This window comes from Oncorhynchus tshawytscha, linkage group LG11 (assembly GCF_018296145.1).
Source record: "Oncorhynchus tshawytscha isolate Ot180627B linkage group LG11, Otsh_v2.0, whole genome shotgun sequence".
Taxonomy (NCBI): domain Eukaryota; kingdom Metazoa; phylum Chordata; class Actinopteri; order Salmoniformes; family Salmonidae; genus Oncorhynchus; species Oncorhynchus tshawytscha.
In genome coordinates, this window is record NC_056439.1 from 13809282 (window position 1) to 13828617 (window position 19336).

Genomic DNA, 19336 nt, shown 5'->3' on the forward strand with positions numbered 1-19336 from the left:
AGATTTCCACTGATCTAATGTCCATTGCTAGTGTTTCTTGGCCCAAGCAAGTCTCATCTTCTTATTGGTGTCCTTTAGTCGTGTTTTTTTGCAGCAATTGGACCATGAAGGCCTGATTCACGCAGTCTCCTCTGAACAGTGATGTTGAGATGTGTCTGTTACTTGAACTCTGAAGCATTTATTTGGGCTGCAATATCTGAGGCTGGTAATTCTAATGAACTTATCCTCTGCAACAGAGTAACTCTGGGTCTTCCTTTCCTGTGGTGGTCCTCATGAGAGCCAATTTCATCATAGCGCTTGATGGTTTTGCAACTGCGCTTGAAGAAACTTTCAAAGTCTTAAAGTAGTGATGGACTTTCGTTTCTCTTAGGTTATTTGAGCTATTCCTGCCATAATATGGCCTTGTTTTTTTTTACCAAATAGCACCATCTTATGTATACCACCCATACCTTGTCACAACATAACTTATTGGCGCAAACAAATTAAGAATGAAGAAATTCCACAAATGAACAGGGCAAACCTGTTACTTGAAATGCATTCCAGGTGACTACCTCATGAAATTGGTTGAGAGAATTCTAAGAGTGGGCAAAGCTGTCATCAAGGCAAAGGGTGGCTACTGTGAAGAGTCTCGACTATAAAATATATTGTTTCTGCTCTTGCTCTATCAACTGCCATTTGAAAGTATATTTAAAAAATGATATCTGGGTCGTTTAACACTAAAGTGTTTTGCAATGTTAAATGAAAATGTGTCTTTCTTATTGGATAAGTCCAGGTAGTCCCTCTCCAGTTTCAGTCAGTTTTCTTGCCTAATGAACATGAACTCTTGCCTAATGAACATGAACTCGGTCCTGGGGCTCCTTCTGGGTGCACGTTTTGGTTTTTGCCCTAGCGCTACACACATTCAAATAATCAACTTATCAAGCTTTGGTTATTTGAATCAGCTGTGTAATGCTAGAGGAAAAACCAAAACCTTCACCCGGGGGAGTTTGGGAAACCCTGCGTTAGAGTGATCTGAGAAACTCTGCTTTGGATTCATTCAGACTCAGGTGACCAGCTGGCCGCTGCTGCAGAAGTCCAATGATGTCATCAATGCCAAGTCCCTGTGCCGACTGGCCTGGCAGCCCAAGGCCGCTAAGGTACTAACTCACTTACCTCTACTTTTAGGTTATAGACTTAAAAAGAAAAGTGCTATTGCAACCTCTTTCGATAAAGGAATTGAGACCCAAAGCTCAAGAGAAGTTTCAAGTGTGTATCACCAAGGATACAGTCAGCTGAGTGCATACATTTAGAAAGTTCACAACACATTTTATACTCTTCCCTTGTATGGTCCTCCCCAGCTATACATTTTATGACACCAATGAGTTTCCCTCCTTTCCCATGTGCAATGGCCATGGTCCTCTTGTTTAGCTAGATGTCAGAATCACACCCCGACCATCCTTGGCCTGACCCTTCTATCTGATCCTAGGCAATTTCCTCTTATCTGATTATGTCAACCTTTCTAAATTAGCATACACACAGTTTCAAGTTCATCTGCTCTCTCTGTTCAGTGCACTCTTTTCTTAGCAGTGGTCGCAGTTTGGCAGATGTGTGAGGATGAGATGCCCGTGTGCTTCAAGGTTTACCTGATCTTTTTTCTGCAGTTTACTTGAAGATCACTCCGCGACACACACAATTTTTATTTATTTTATTTTACCTTTATTTAACTAGGCAAATCAGTTAGAACAAATTCCTATTTTCAATGACTGCCTAGGAACAGTGGGTTAACTGCCTGTTCAGGGGCAGAACGACAGATTTGTACCTTGTCAGCACGGGGGTTTGAACTTGCAACCTTCCGGTTACTAGTCCAACAATCGAACGACAGTGCTTACAGTGGTTAAAGGCACTGACTTGTTATTCCCACTCGCCATCACTCACCGCTGTCATGAATTGGACTCATGCTAGTCACATGTTCTGACTGAGCTCAATTGTCATGAAACGCATATACATCGATGAGTTTCTCTTCCATACAAACTTATAACATTGTGTGCCCACAATGTATTTTGTGTGGAGAAGTGCTTAGTAATGAGTCTCAACGAACAAATTAATAAATAATCAATAAAATGACAAACATCCACAGCATGATGGTAAACCCAGGGATCTCTTTCAAAACAGGGCAGAATGCTTCAGGAAACAGTGCTCCGACAGTGGAAAAGTCAGCTAGCAAGGAATTGTCATTTTATAACGGATGATGATAAGCAGAAATAAAGGAGTACTAACTAACTCTCATTATAGTAGATGTGAGTTTCTCTTTCAAACAATCCCCTTGCTGTGTAATGTTACACAGCTAATAGCTAACATTCGCCAAGCAAGCTAGCTACTGATAGTGCAACCCTAGTAACAGTACAGATGAAGATGAAAAATGAACAGGCCTACTGTACATCTTACTGTAGAAATTGTTGAAAACTAGTCTAGGTTGGAGCTGTTGCTGTTTAAAATACAATAATAATTTTCATTCTTAACTGGAATAAACTGATTGAAGCAAGATGCTTTTTGAGGCGAACACACTCACACAGTTCTGGGTTGCTCATCTACAGCAGGAAGCGGTCTCCTGCCTGACTGAGAAAGCAGTAGATGTTCTGGTCCAGTTTGGCACCACATACCTATGTGAGTCAGGGCTCTCAACTCTGACATACTTTAAAAAAACAAAAAAACAAACTGTTTCTGTACAAGGCTGAGCTTGACCTCAGTGTTGCACTGCCCAAAACTGAGCCCAGAATAGACATGTTCTCATTAGAACTGCGTGTGTGTTTTCTGGTCTACATATGTGTGATGTGATCAATCACTTTATTCCAGTTCAGAATAAAAAAAGATGTATTATATTTTAACAGCAACAGTTCCATCATAGACGTTCAACAATTTCTACAGTAAGATGTACAGTAGGCCTGATCATTTTTCATCTGTACTGTTACTTAGGATTGCCCTATCAAGAAGCCTGTGTGTGTGTTCTGTTATTTATCTGTGTGATGTGATCAATCTGTTTATTCCTGTTCAGAATGTAAATGATTTATTGTATTTTAACAGCAACAGTTCCAACCTAGACAGGTATGACAGGGTTTTTAATGGGGGAAAATATACATTTATATGGATATTTAATTTCATTGTTAATTGTTTTTGTCTATACTGCATATGTTTTATGCATAAGGGCAATGAAAATGTACTGATATTTATGTATAGTTGCATATTTTTCTAAGCTTGGGTCTCAGGAAAACACAGAATTTCTCATTTGGGTCCCAGGCTGAAAAGGTTTAAGAACCCCTGCTTTAAGGTGACCTATAGTTTTCACCTGTTCAGTACCTCTCATGTATTCAGTACCTCTTTTATGCACCATTATTATTTATTCAGGTTAGTCTCATCGAGATAGGATATATTTTTCAAGACCGATCCTGATCCACTTAGTGACACTTAATCCATTATGTCAGTGCGTCCAGTGGTTTCCATAGTGTGTGTGTGTGTGTGTGTGTGTGTGTGTGTCTAGCTCCTGGCCATTCCCGTGGAGACAACGGTGCAGCTGTACCAGAGAGACTCCTGGGCCCAGGTGGGCACACTCTCCGATGACCTTGGCACACAGGTGAGGTCAATGGGTAAAGTGGACACCTGGGGGGCATGTTCAGTAAGGTTACAAAAGGGTTTGAAACGGAAAACAAAATTAAGCGTTCTTCATGGATGGCCTACTCTGTTTCACAATGTTTTCTCCTCTACCTATTAAACAACACCATGCACGGCTCCACTGTAAGCCTGGGCGATATGGGCAAAAAATCATACGCAGCTTGTATTTATAGGCAATTCACAATATATCTAGATTTTGAAAACATATATATTTTTCTAAATAAGCTTTGTTGTACAATTTTAAAGGTCAAATAAACTTAATTTCAAATGGACAGCAATGATCTAATGAGTTCAGGGCTTGGGAAATTATATGTTTTTTGCAGTCTGTCAATGAGTACGGTTACATGCACACAATGCGGTTATTGTGGATATAATAGATTGATCAATTTTTACATGCTTTGTAAGAATAGCTATTTCCCCTATATTCCTAATTACATGGACACATCTGAAATCATGCTACCTGATGGAACTCACCAATCAAATAAATGTTCTACCGTGATATTTTTGGGAAACATATTTGAGTTTGTTCATATAAAGTTTATGTAAAACTTACTTCTAAGACTCATGCATTCAGTTATTCCTAACTCACTTCACTCGGGCTATAGAGGGAGTTTCGCTCGGCTGGTGCTAGCACATGTGCAGACCAAATACACAGCTGGAATGACGATTTGGGTTTTTACATGTGCTAATAATTTGAAAGATTACTCAGAAAACCAGGTGTTTTAATCGGTGTGTGCTTGATTCGATTTGAAAAAACCTGACCCAACTATTCTCCTGCTCCTGCTGGCTTTTGCAGATTCTGCCACTACTCTCCTGAAGTTGCCGGTAATAGGCTACATGAGGAGTCGGCAAACTTTCTCATGTGGAATGGCAATTTATCTTACCATTTCTACGTACCAATCTGTATGCCAGTTATGGTTTTCATATGCAAATGTTAGTGAAACAGTTTCATGTCTTCATATCTCAAAATCATTGTCATGTGGTTTAATCAACTTCTATTTCCATTGCCAACTATGTAAAAATAGCCTACATGAAGCCAACAAATAAAAACATTGCAGTATGCAGGTAGAAAATATAAAAATAAATATCCTATAAATCACATTGGCTACACATGGCCTGTCTGCAACGAACTTGAAACATTGTATAAACTATTTAACTTGGGTCTGGCCCAAAGCTTGTCCCTAGCAACATTGTATAAAATATTCTAGGCTCTGTTTCCTTAGCCAGTGAGCTCGGGACAGACCCAGTTGTAGTCTATTTGCGCAAGGGATGAGAAGCAGTGCTTGACTTGGGCACTAGCTCACCGGAGCTGAGTTCCGGCACCTCAAATGTTCTGCTTGAGCTCCTGTTCTTATAGAATATTAGCTAAAAAGTATTGTGGAGCTCCTGGACCTAAATATAAACAGTAGCAGCACCCAAAATGGGTACCGGAGCCTATTTCAGTCCAAGTCAAGCACTGATAAGAAGTAATCAGGTAGGCCTATTTCATTACGTTTCAATTGGATCAGAGCATGACATCTTTCCCTTTCACGCAGACTGGTTATCGAAAGGCAGAGAGCTGGAAAGATTGATCAAATACATTGGGGAAGTATTGTAATTCTCAATGGATGTAAAAACAGACTTTGTTTGCTTTCTGTTTGAGGGGAAGAAAACATTACTTTGAGTAGCTCCACAGGTCATTAATGGTGGTGCGTTAAGCCAATCAGAAATACTATCAGATCCCCAAATGGGCACATTTATATGCCTACATTTGTGCGCAGGCCAGCTAGCCTATAGGCCTACTTCTATGCGTGTCCTTACTCAACATTGCCAGGAGCGCTCCAAACAAAAGACGGATACTAAATTTACAAAATTCGTAAATGGAATGGTTGTGCACTCTGCAAACAATGTGTCCTGTCTGACATTGAGGGGAGACTGGAATAATAATATTGAATGCATTCAAATAAATTACAGTAACCAAAGAAACAAACAGACTAGGAATTACTGGTAAATGTATTACAGGTGATATATGTAATGGGGAATTGATATACACTAACAATCAAACGCAAACAATTCACACAATTGTTATGAAACAATGAATGTGCATTCTGTAGAGGAAAGTGCATTGTGCGTCTGGGCGCTTGGTCAATCCGATGTCTGCATTGGCACAGCATATACAACCCACGCCTACATTCAACAAATCACGTCAATATGGAGCTATACAGAGCCTTCTGCATTGTTACAAAATTTGGGAGGCGCATGGTGTTGCGGTACGGAGCTCGATTTGGCCTCTGCCTGCCTCTGGAGGCTCTGCGATTGCTTCACGCCCTCCATATGGAGACTTCTACCACATTTTCCAATCAAAGCATGAATTGGCTTTTAGTCTAGCCTTCCGCAATGGATTAGTTCACTGAGATGGGCGCAAATATATACTCTGTGTGTGTGTGTACAGTACCAGTCAAAAGTTTGGACACCTACTCATTCAAGGGTTTTTCATTATTTTGACTATTTTCTACATTGTAGAATAATAGTGAGGACATCAAAATGATGAAATAACACATGGAAACATGCAGTAACCAAAAAAGTGTTTAAAAAATTGAATTATATTTACATATTTGAGGTTCTTTGAAGTAGCCACCCTTTGCCTGACAGCTTTACACAGTCTTGGCATTCTCTCAACCAGTTTCATGAGGTAGTCACTTGGAATGCTTTACCAACAGTCTTGAAGGAGTTCCCACATATGCTGAGCACTTGTTGGCTGCTTTTCCAAACCATTTGGTTTAGGTCGGGGGATTGTGAAGGCCTGGTCATCTGATGCAGCACTCATCACTCATCCTTATTGGTCAAATAGCCCTTACACAGCCTGGAGGTGTGTTTTGCGTCATTGACCTGTTGAAAAACAAATGATTCTCCCACTAAGCGCAAACCAGATGGGATGGCATATCGCTGTAGAATCACTGACAGTGTCACCAGCAAAGCACCATCACACCTCCATGCTTCACAGTGGGAAACACACATTCGGAGATCACCCGTTCACCTTCTCTGTGTCTCACAAAGACACGGCGGTAGGAACCAATAATCTTCCATTTGGACTCATTAGACCAAAAGACCGATTTCCACCGGTCTAATGTCCATTGCTCATGTTTCTTGGCCCAAGCAAGTCCAACCCCTACCATGTCACAACACAACTGATTGGCTCAAACCTACGAAGGAGGAAATAACTTCCACATATGAACTTTTAACAAGGCACACCTGTTGGTTGAGAGAATGCCAAGTGTGCAAAGCAAAGGGTAGCTACTTTGAAGAATCTCAACTATAAAATATATTTTGACTTGTTTAACACTTTTTTTTGGTTACTACATGATTCCATATGTGTTATTTCAAAGTTTGTTTGTCTTCCCTATTGTTCTACAATGTAGAAAATAGTTTTTTATTTTTTATTAAGAAAAACCCTTGAATGAGTAGGTGCGTCCAAACTTTTGTGTCTGTTACTGCTCGACTAAAACAACGTCGGTGGACCAACAGCCTAACGCCAAACAATCGGCCAGTCGACTAATTAGGGTTAGCCCTACACTCCACAAACCTACAGGAACACCATAACCTGAAACATTGATTTTTAACTTAATGCAAGTTTGGCATGAAACATATTATAGGTTTGTTCATCCGTAGCACTAATTGAACTGTAACTTTATTTCACAGCAGTTATTGGAAACTGATGTGTTATTTCATTAGAAAAGCATTGCACGCCCTATAAACCACCTCACCCACACTTCACTTGGTATACATTGGTAACGATATGGAAAATGGTCTGTTGCTCCCATTTAAAAGGGTGGTTTTCCATCTTTAATGAGTCATTTTACCTCCACCTCCTACCTCCATCTTTCTCCATTCCTTGCTCCTTCCACCAGGCAATAAATGTTGTGGCATGGTCGCCCTGTGGGAAGTTCTTGGCTGCAGGGAGCATTGGAGGTTTGCTGACGGTCTGGGACGTGGAGAGCAAGCTGTGTGTGGAAAGGTATGAGACACACTGAAACTCCTAGAAAGCAATATTCGATTCGCTCAATTGATTTAATTTAATATTTCACACAGACTGACTGTGTTCTCCTTGCTTTGGTTGAAGCATTTGAGTGGAACTGCAGAGCTGGGTTCAATATAAGTTCAATAGTGTTTTTTATTTTTCAAATACTTGATTGGGTTCGACTGATCTTGCCTGGCACAATGGAATAACCCAAATTTGCATTTCTAATTGGGACTAATTTTGGTGCCGACTAACCGGTCAACAAACGGTTAACTTTTTCCAAACTGTAATATTACATCTATGCATGCATACAAGGAAAGGACATTTTTCATTAAGAGTTTAAAGCGGAACTGACAGTTCCTTATACTAAACAAAAATAGCAACGCAACATGTAACGTGTTGGTCCCATGTCCCTGAAATGTTCAATTTTTGTGTACACATTTGTTTACAGTGCATTTGGAAAGTGTTCAGACCCCCTGATTTCCCCCCCCCCACGTTTTGCTATGTTACAGCCTTATTCTAAAGTGGATAAAATCGTTTTTCCCCCTCAATCTACACACAATACCCCATAATGACAAAGCAAAACAGGTTTTTAGACATTTTTGCAAAGGTATTAACTAAAAAAACATCACATTTACATAAATATTCAGACAATTTACTCAGTACTTTAAGCACCTTTGGCAGCAATTACAGCTTCAAGCCTTCTTGGGTATGACGCTGCAAGCTTGGCACACCTGTATTTAGGGAGTTTCTCACATTCTTCTCTGCAGATCCTCTCAAGCTTTGTCAGGTTGGATGGGGAGAATCGCTGGACAGCTATTTTCAGGTCTCCAGAGATGTTTGATCTAGTTCAAGTCCCGGTTCTAGCTGGGACACTCAAGGACATACAGAGACTTTTTTTCCCGAAGCCACTCCTGCGTTGTCTTGGCTCTGTGCTTAGGGTTGTTGCTCTGTTGGAAAGTGAACCTTTGCCCCAGTCTGAGGTCCTGAGCGCTCTGGAGCAGCTTTTCATCAATAATCTCTCTCTACTTTGCTCCATTTGTCTTTCCCTCGATCCTGACTAGTCTCCCAGTCCCTGCTGCTGAAAAATATCCCCACAGCATGATGCTTCCACCACCATGCTTCACTGTAGGGATGGTGGCAGGTTTCTTCCAGACGTGACGCTTGGCATTCATGCCAAATAGTTTCATCTTGGTTTCATCAGACCAGAGAATCCTGTTTCTCGTGGGCTGAGAGTCTTTAGGTGCCATTTGGTAAACTCCAAGTGGGCTGTTGTGCCTTTTACTGAGGAGTGGCTTCCATCTGGCCACAGTACCATAAATGCCTTATTGGTGGAGTGCTGCAGAGATGGTTGTCCTTATGGAAGGTTTTCCCTTCTCCACAGAGGAACTCTGGAGCTCTGTCAGTGTGACCATCAGGTTTTTGGTCACATTCCTGACCAAGGCCCTTAATATCGAGAAGCTGATTAAACAGCGTGATCTTTACACAGGTGCACCTTGTGCTGGGGACAATAATAGGCCACTCTAAGAAGTGCAGTTTTGTCACACAACACAATGCCACAGATGTCTCAGGTTTTGAGGGAGTGTGCAATTGACATGCTGACTGCAGGAATGTCCACCAGAGCTGTTGCCAGAGATTTGAATGTTAATTTCTCTTCCAACGTCATTTAAAGAATTTGGCAGTACATCACAACCGCAGACCACATGTAATCACGCCAGCCCAGGACCTCCACATCTGGCTTCTTCACCAGCGGGATCGTCTGAGACCAGCTACCTGGACAGCTGATGAAACTGAGGAGAATTTCTGTCTGTAATAAAGCTTTTTTCGTGGGGAAAAACTCATTCTGATTGGCTGGGCCTGGCTCCCCAGTATGTGGTATAAATGAGTCAACAGTTGAGTCATCTACTTTATGAAATAACAGTCTGATGCGCTCCCATCATTGAATTCAACTTCAATTGCGCTGCTTTCGTGTGTGCCGTTTACAGCGTGCAGCAGAGGGAAAGTGTACAGACAAATGCCACAGTTCAAACTAAGCTACTAAAATGTTGCAGTCTGGCTTTGGTTTTTTAAAGTGTGCAAATGAACAACCAAAAAAAAAACCTGCGACAAAACACCATGCAAAGAAGAAACATGTAGGCCTATTACAGCAACGTTTTGCAGTAGCCTAGGCTGGCTGCTCAACTACAATACATTTTGAGCAGTGGAGGCTGCTGAGGGGAGAATTGCTCATAATAAAGCTAGAATGGAATGGTATCGAAAACATCGTTTTCATGTGTTTGATACCATTCCATTAACTCCATTCCGTCCTTATGAGCCGTTCTCCCCTCAGCAGCCTTCACTGATTTTGAGTGCACCATACAGCAATGCTGCATTCAACCGATCCGGTGAGCCATGCAATGCAAAATATGTTTAAATGTTACAACAACCTATTTGGAGTTATAAAATTACTTTTTGATTATGGTAGAAGCATATTATACAGACCTGCAAATATTATCTGCTTTTGTTTTAATATGTTAATTCTATATACAGCATCATGTGGGCATTATAAAAGGGCCATATTTTTTGTAATTAAACAATGGCCAGTTTGGGCTGCAGTTTCATGTTTTTTCCTAGGCTATGTCTGGTTCACAAATTCATTGTGCTTTTTCTATATGGCCTGTGTGCTGATTTGAGTTTGACACACATGGGCTAACATATCTATTTATGTAGCTATTTATTTAGCAAGCTAAAAAACACGGAAGTTTTGTCGTTGGAGGAGTGGGTGAGTGACTTTTTCCCCTCCTATCGTTTTTCGGTGGCTACAGCTAGAGATGCAGTTGTCATTTAATTTTATTGCTAGCAAGAAATGTGACTCAATTTGCTTGCTAGCTATGCTGAACTTGAACAACTGTTAACCACAGTTAGCATATCTCATAGTTGTCAATCAAATGTATTTGGCATCGATCAAATGGGTGGGCCGTCAAGTTCCCGTTACAGTTGTCCAAACGGGCAATCTGCAGAAGACGAGCGGGCTACTATTCCCCATCGTTTATCAGTGCAATTCTGACGGCCAACTAGCCCGGAAAGTTTTGAAAGGGTTTATCTAATGTTCCCTCCTGTTCACCGGTCTGCATAGACTCCGGTCCTGGACAAGATGTTTTATTTACTGCAATGTCTATTAATTGTCCAAACGCACGGCCACTTTCCCGTTTTTTATTATTATATATTTTTTTAAATATATATTGCTCTGGAATTTTCACAAATGCCTTGCTATTATATGTTGTTCTCAAACAGTCTATGAATTTATGGGAACATGAAAATGACCTAAGTGCTCACTTGTCAGATACTGTGATTCTTCCAGGGGGTAAATAAGAACATATTTTAATAAGATTTCATGTTGCTAAAACTCTGGTCCACTTTAATAGGCTTGCTATTGTTGCATGTTTCTATCATCTTACAGTCAAAAGGTTATAGCCAATTATTGAACATTCTCCTGTAATAAAGCAGCTATTGTTGCACAATGGGCAATGACTGGCCTTGTAAAAGCACGTTTCACTCCAGTACCAGCTTTTTGAAGAGGTGCTCTTGTGCTGTCTGATCTGTGATAGGCTATTCCACTCCTCAAACTACGTTCTCTGTATGCTGTGCGCGTCTGATAAATGAGATACATGACGACTAACAAAAATACACAAGTGCCAATTGAATTATGCAAATTATTTATAGACTGATAAGCATTATCGATCAAATGTATTTTCCTATTTAAAGGTTAACCGTTAACATCCCTAGTACCAATCGCTCTCCCACCCACACCACACATCTGACACTCCAGGTAGAACTAAATCCGATGCTCAAGTATTTGAAAGTTGAATCCACTGACATGGATTTTTTTGTCCATTTGGTAGGCAGACGCATGAGAAGGGCTACACCGTGTGTGGACTAGCTTGGCATCCCTTGGGCGGTCAAATAGCCTACACCGACACAGAGGGCTGTCTTGGCGTGCTGGATGGGCTCTCCTCTTCATCCTCTTCTTCCTCCACTACGGCTTCTTCCACTACGACCAAGGTGAGTCTCTGGTCTTACATGGAGGCTTCTCCATCCCACCCAAATGTGCCACTGCTAACTCACTTCTAACCAATATTGGGATCGGTACACTTTAACACTGTCTTGTTTGTTTGCCGAATTGACCCCAAACATGGTCTTCTTGGACCAGTTCATGTTCTGCTCGATCTGCTTAGTCTACAGAGCTAGGGTCAACGTTGATGCAATTATTATTTGCCATGTTTCTTTGCTTCGTTCACCTCTATTTTAATAGAGATCTTGAGGTCCATTCCACAGTTCTGTTATTTTTAAACCTTGATTGAACCAGGTTAGTAAGTCATTGAGAACAGGTTGTCTTTCCCAATAACATTAGGAGTGAGGTTTATTCTACTCTAGCAGGCTCCAGCCAGCTACAATGACCTTTTCGACGACGATGACGACAGACCCATGGACGAGGGTATCAGCGAGGGCACATGTTCACCCGCCAAGAACCCCGGGGACGAGGACGATGACGACGACCTCATACCTGCGACGGGGCGAGCACGGAACAGGAGTGCCTTCCTCGACGACGAGAACTCACTAGGTGAGAAAGCGATGTGCATCGTACATAGCTGATCAAAGTATCATAGCTGGCTCGTCTTCTATAACAGCAATTGTTTGAGCTGATAAATACACCTCTGGGTTTCATTTAGATAAAACCAAACACTGCAGTAAACCATGCATGGCTACAGTATTTCATTCATTAAATATTCTCTTCAGATATGTGGCCCTTTCCAAGACTCTGTCTTGCAAGGGGTTTGCCTCTTCATGAACTCCCAACTGGTGTGCTAATTCCAGTGCAGTGGAAGTGTCGACCCACTCTTCGCCTGTCTTGGAATACCTGATTGTCAAATGCCGACCCTTCTAATTCCCAAGGGAGTTTTCAGCTGTTATTGTGACTGCTGTATACATTCCACCTCAGGACAATAAAAATAACAAGCTGGCGCTTAACGAACTGTACACGGCTATAAACAAGCAGGAAACCCTACACCCGGAGGCTACCTTTCTGGTTGCTGGCGATTTTAATTTGATGCCCAACTTCCATCAACACATCTCCAATGCCACTAGGGGTGATAGTCCTAGACCACTGCTAGTCTACCCACAAGCAAGTATACAAGGCCCTCCCTCGTTCGCCATTTGGTAAATCTGATCATGACCTCTGTACTCTTGCTTCCTGTTTACAAGCAGAAGCTGAAACAGAAAGTACCCATGATTCACTCTGTTGAGAAATGGTCACCAGAATCAGAGGGTATGCTACAGGACTGCTTTGCTACCTCCATCACCGGCTTCATTCGAAAAAAATGCATTGGTAAAGTTGTACCCACGGTGAGGGTTCGCGCCTTTCCCATTCAAAAGCCCTAGATTAACACTGAGTTTGGCGCTAAACTAAAGGGCAGGGCTACCGCACACAGAGCACCCTGATGCTACGATCGTAGACCGGAATAAGTACAAGAAGGCCTGCTATGACCTCCACAGTCGTGGAGCAAAAAATGAGCAAAAGGACAATATAGGAATATGGTGGAATCATATTACACAGGCTCCGACACCCACCGCATGTGGCAGGGGCTCCAGTCCATTACAGATTACAAAGGAAGACCCAACTGTGCTCTGCCCAACGATTTATTTGTATTTATTTATTTATTTAACCTTTTATTTAACCCGGAAGGGCTCATTGAGCGTCCTGGCCAAGATGGGCAGCACCAAGTCATTACACAATTAGACGGACATGAAAAACTACAAGTTATCTAGTTAAAAACCTAGAAATCGCAGAAGTATAACAACTTAAAACAGCAAATTAAAAAACATTGACAGGCCAAGGAATCAGCCTCAAAATCCTTTGTCAATGAGTTTAGTTCTTCAAGTTGAAAACTATTTTGTAAGACGTTTCAAGCCGATGGTGCAGAGTACATAAAGCCCTTTTACCAAATTCATTTAGGATGAGTACCCACCACATTAAAATGGTAGTAAACACAAAATGGCTTTGTAAATGAATGTATACCAGTGACTGAGCCTACGAGTGACTAGAGAAGGCCAGCCAGCCCTGGTATATAAAGTGCAGTGGAGCGTAAGGGTTTTACATTTTAAAATAATCTCAATGCACCATGGTAAAGGGTGTCAATTGTTCTCAAATATCACCATAGTCTAATATAGGCATAAATGTAGCTGATACTAGCCTCCTGGCTTCAAAAGGAAAAACAGGCCTTATTCCTAAAATAATATCCCTACTTCAGCTTAAATTTGTAATTTGTTGAATATGCAATTTAAAAGAGGCCGCCATCAATTAAAATTCAAAGATATTTATGAGGTTACCGCCTCAATCTCATTGCCCTGACCGGTAGTAATAGGTGAAAGGTATTTTTCTTGCTTTAGAAAACACCATTTTGCTTTTTGGGGATAAGCTTCAATTGACACAAGGTATGTTGAACAGTACAAAAAGCAGTTTGCAAATTCTGAAAAGCTTTTGTGAGAGACGAGGCACAACAATAAATAACAGTATCATCAGCATAAAAGGAAGGTTGCGTATTTTACCAATTTGTCTAAATTATTTATATAAATAGTGAATAAGAGAGGACCAAGTACAAAGCCCAGGGGCACAGCATTAGACAGACAATTTAACAGAGATGGTGCACTCAATTTGATGGGCTTATCAGACAGATAGTTAGCAAACCATGCAACTGCATGCTCAGAAAGACCCACGCTTGACAATCTGCCTCAGTATAGCGTGATCAACTGTATCAAAAGCCTTAGAGATCAATAAAAAGTGAGACACAGTGCCTCTCTGTGGTGGTTAATTTCTTTTACTATCAAATGAGGAGAGACAAACATATCACACAAATATTTCAACTAAATCTTTATTCACTTATTAATAAGGGAGCTGGTCAATACAACACACACAAAGTGAATCGATTGAGTGATGGCAGGTTGACGAATGATGATTCGTTAAGAGCCCCAAGACAAAGGTATTTTTATAGCAAAGATACGCCCCCTTCAGTCTACATGACGAACAACAGATGTATGGAATGGGTCACAAGGTTAAGATTTGTATGAAAGATGCTTATAATTCAGACAGTATCTGTCTTAAAAATTGTTCTCATTGTGTAGAAACCAGAGTCTGGCCCTGAGCCATCTCTCCCTGGTACCATATAGAACAGAAACATTAAAAACCTGTTATGGCAAGGTGTTCCCCAAGGGGAACTCACCCCCCATTCAGCTGAAAAGGTGGCGCAGGGAATTCAAAAATATTCTTTAGAAATATTTTACTTTCACACATTAACAAGTCCAATACAGCAAATGAAAGATAAACATCTTGTTAATCTACCCATGTCTGATTTAAAAAAAAATGTTTTACAGCGAAAACACAACATATATTTATGTTAGACCACCACCAAATCAAAAGAAAAACACAGCCATTTTTTCCAGCCAAAGATAGACACAAAAGCCAAATTAGAGATAAAATGAATCACAAACCTTTTGATAATCTTCATCAGATGACACTCATATGACATGTTACACAATACATTTATGTTTTGTTCGATAATATGCATATTTATATCCACAAATCTCGGTTTACATTGACGCCATGTTCAGAAATGCCTCCAAAATATCCAGAGGAATTATAGGTAGCTTCGCCAGATAACAGAAATACTCATCATAAACTTTGACGAAAGATACATGGTCTACATATAATTAAAGATACACTGGTTCTTAATGCAACCGCTGTGTCAGATTTTTTTTAAACGTTATGAAAAAAGCCTACCATGCAATAATCTGAGACAGCGCTCAGACGTAAATATATTTCTCCGCCATGTTGGTGTCAAAAGAAATACGAAATGACATCATAAATATTCCCTTACATATTTGATGATCTTGCACTGCATTCTGATGAAAGGAGTCCTAGTTCCACAATAAATTGTTGTTTTGTTCCATAATGTCCAATACTAGTGTCCAATTAGCTGCATTTGCTAGCTTTTTCAGCTCACGTGCCCAAAAGCTGACGCTGGTCCAGGCGAACTCGGACGAAAACTTCAAAAAGATATATTCCAGGTCGAATAAACTGGTCAAACTAAGTAGAGAATCAATCTTCAGGATGTTATTTTCATATATATCCAATAACGTTCCAACCGGATCATACGTTTTCATCTGCAGCCAAATGGAATGATGGTGACAATCAGACAATTGCGCCACAGGGAAATTGCATTCTGCCAGGACAGTGACTCATTCCCCTCCCATTCGGTCAAAGTTCACACCAGAGGCTCCATTCCACGTTCTACTGAATGAGGACATCTAGTGGAAGGCATAGGAAGTGCTAACAGATCCATATCTTATTTGGAAGGGAAGGGGCGATGATGTCAAATTTGACCCACATTTAGAATTTCACTTCCTGTTTGGAAGATTGCCTGGCCTATGAGTTCTGTTATACTCAGACATAATTCGAACAGTTTTAGAAACTTCAGAGTGTTTTCTATCCAATAGTAATAATAATATGCATATATTAGCAATCTAGGACAGAGTAGGATGCAGTTCACTATGGGCACAATTCATCCAAAGTGAAAATACTGCCCCCTATCCCCAACAAGTTTTAACTCATGCTCTGGAATGTGGTATCACCCAAAGACATCGTAAATCTCCGAGGTCCGCTTTCAGTTCACACAGACACAATAGAGTTATAAGAACCCTCAGTTGAAGCTGTTGAACAGCTTCTATTCCCAAGCAATATGACTGATAAATAGTTAACAAAATAGCTACACATACAGAGTTTACTTCGTATCTTCATTGACCTTTTATTTCAATATTTGCTCTCTATTCTCTTGTCTCTATTCACACTCACAGGTCCCTACACTTTCACACACACTGTCAATCCAACACACACACAAACAGTCACTCCATCATTTGCTCACTCACACATAATATGCACATTTATACTGGCTCTACACTTTCGCACACCCGCTCACATGCAAGCTGCTGCTAATCTGTTTATTTTATATCCTTTTGCCTAGTCCCCTTAACCCTATACATATCTACCTCATCACTCCAGTATCACCGCACATGTAAATATGGTATTGGAACTGAATTGAAATATTTCCTGTATATAGTGCTCTTACTTACTTTATGTATTTCATATTTCTTATGTTTTTTTTCTAGTAATACATTGTTATTTCATCGTTGGGTTTTGAGTTGGCAAGAAAGGCATATTCACTGTACTTGTGCATGTGACATTGAAAGTATCCAATGAGGGCTTTGCCATAAAATTTAAAGGTGGAATCCGCATTAGTGGAAATGTTACCACTGCCCCCAGCCCTTTTGTTATTGTTTTGTTGATAAAATGGAGTTGAGCAGCAGGGAAAAAATATTGCAGTACATATTCTGTTCTAATCCAGTGCAATGATGTCTTAGGGGGAAGGAAAATGTGTTTGTTGTTTGTATTAACTTATTTTTTTGTTGTTGTAATATCCTAAACGGACGTGGCAGTTTCACCATTCATTTAATTGTGGGAATTGTCACTGAGAAAAAATACATCACATCAATTTTACTAGTAGTCTTGAATCTTATTAACAAGTACATTAATTTATCTTTCCTTGTCATCCTAATTCAAGACTGGGATCACTTAAACATTTGAGCATCACTGAGCTGTATTGCATGTGTTCCCATTTACCACAGACACAGGCTCGCTCAAACAGGGGCTGGATAAGTTTGTTGATGACGATGACAGCGCCATAGTGCCCCCCGCTGCCGCGGCTGCTCCCCTCTGGCCTGTCTATGACGGGCCAATGCCCACCCCACCACAGAAGGCTTTCCAGCCAGGCTCCACCCCGGCACACCTCATGCACCGCTTCATGGTGAGAGCCAGCCCACACAACTCAGACTTTACTCTTGCCTGAAAGGTTTATATTAATGATGTTCCAGGTTGTATTATTTTTTAAAGTTGATGGTTTTGTATAAATATAGGAAATAATAAGTTTCATAAATTTTCTAGAGATGTACTTACATGCCCTATTAAAGGAACATTGCAATCCAAAAATCAACTTGTTTGTCGGATGGTTTCAGACCTCAAAAGTAGTCTAAGTGAGTTATCCACAAAGCTGTCTAACCCAGAGATAATGTATTCTGTACACCTTCTGTCAGATGTGGAACTCGGTGGGAATTGTGCGCGGCTACAATGATGACCAGGACAACGCCATTGATGTGGAGTTCCACGACACAGCCGTGCACCATGCAATGCACCTCACCAACTCCCTGGGCCACACCGTGGCAGACCTCTCCCAGGAGGCTGTGCTGCTTGCCTGCCCCGGCACTGACGAGCTCGCCAGGTAGACCACATATCTATAGGCCGCTACACACTTCAAGCAGACAGATCATCTTTTTCACACGTATTTCCACATACTTTTGTGTGGCTTTTAGAACGGACTGCATACGACATTCTGTTTGCGTGAAGTTTTTAATGGCCTTAACTGGGACATTTAGATATTAGCTATTCATGTTTCTGGGGATATTTTCCCACAAAAGCCTTGTCTGAGTTTTATTAGCCAAACTGGTTCTCGACCAACTTTGCATCTTGAAGGATTAAAAAGGGAAATCAATTTCGATATTCCCAAGTCTCTCGTGAAAGACCCCTTTGTATTGGCACCACAATCTAGCGAAGACACTGAAATTGATTACCCATTTTTTTTCAAATGGAACCTAAGCCGCTTCACTGTATCTCTCTCTCCCCTCCCTCCTTCCCCTCCACAGTAAGCTCCAGTGCCTTCACTTCTCATCGTGGGACACCAACAAGGAGTGGATGGTGGATCTGCCCAAGGGGGAGGATGTGCAGGCCCTATGCCTGGGCCAGGGCTGGGCGGCGGCTGCCACCAGTGCCCTCATTCTGCGCCTTTTCTCCATCGGAGGGGTGCAGAGGGAGCTGTTCAGCCTGCCCGGACCCGTGGTCTGCATTGCTGGGCATGGGGAGCAACTGCTCGTCGTCTACCACCGAGGTAGGACACGTGTGCATGTGTGCTGTCACACACAGACGGACCTACACGCATACTAATGCACAGAGAAAACAAGCATCAGATGCTAAACAGAGTCCCAATCCTCTTAGAAGCATAATGACGGGTATGATGGGCAATGTAGCTCTACTTCTGAGAAGGCGTATCTAACCGTGTTTGTCTGTCCTCAGGCACAGGGTTTGATGGAGAACAGGCCCTAGGGGTCCAGCTGCTGCAGTTTGGACAGAAGAGGCGGCAGGTCATCCACGGGGAGCCCCTCCCCCTCTCCCGCAAATCTCACCTTTCATGGTTAGGCTTCACAGCCGAGGGTGAGTCAGGCCACACCTCCTCTCAAATGCTAGCTGCTGTTGGGCCGTGTTCAGTAGACACCAAACGGGAAACTCTTTGAAAGTGATGTGCAAAAGATTGTAGAATGAAGTTGAGTCTGTACATTGACCTAAGATCAGTTTGGCGTTTTCCACACTGATGGTTAAGGTAAGGATTAGGGCTTAATATTTTCCCAGAAGTCTACACATTTTCCTTCCCGAGAAAATTACAACAATATCCCGGTATTCCTGTTCAAACCAGAAATGCTTTTAAAAGCAAATAATACCAGCAAAGAAAATCGGACATAATTACACCACTGTAAATGGAGAAATATGGACAGGAATCG

General features: G+C 41.4%; 1 protein-coding gene across 3 annotated transcripts in view; it reads left to right on the forward strand.

Moving 5' to 3' along the window:
- wdhd1 (WD repeat and HMG-box DNA binding protein 1) overlaps positions 1-19336 on the forward strand; it is a 43813-nt gene that overhangs the window by 8364 nt on the left and 16113 nt on the right. For 2 of the 3 annotated variants that reach the window (XM_024436797.2, XM_024436798.2), the window contains exons 7-15: positions 1041-1136; positions 3515-3607; positions 7533-7639; positions 11524-11683; positions 12056-12242; positions 17357-17535; positions 17822-18006; positions 18428-18669; positions 18855-18992. In XM_024436797.2, the coding sequence (XP_024292565.1) occupies positions 1041-1136; positions 3515-3607; positions 7533-7639; positions 11524-11683; positions 12056-12242; positions 17357-17535; positions 17822-18006; positions 18428-18669; positions 18855-18992 (1387 nt within the window). The remainder of the gene's footprint in view (positions 1-1040; positions 1137-3514; positions 3608-7532; positions 7640-11523; positions 11684-12055; positions 12243-17356; positions 17536-17821; positions 18007-18427; positions 18670-18854; positions 18993-19336) is intronic. The other variant, XM_024436799.2, reaches the window with a different exon arrangement.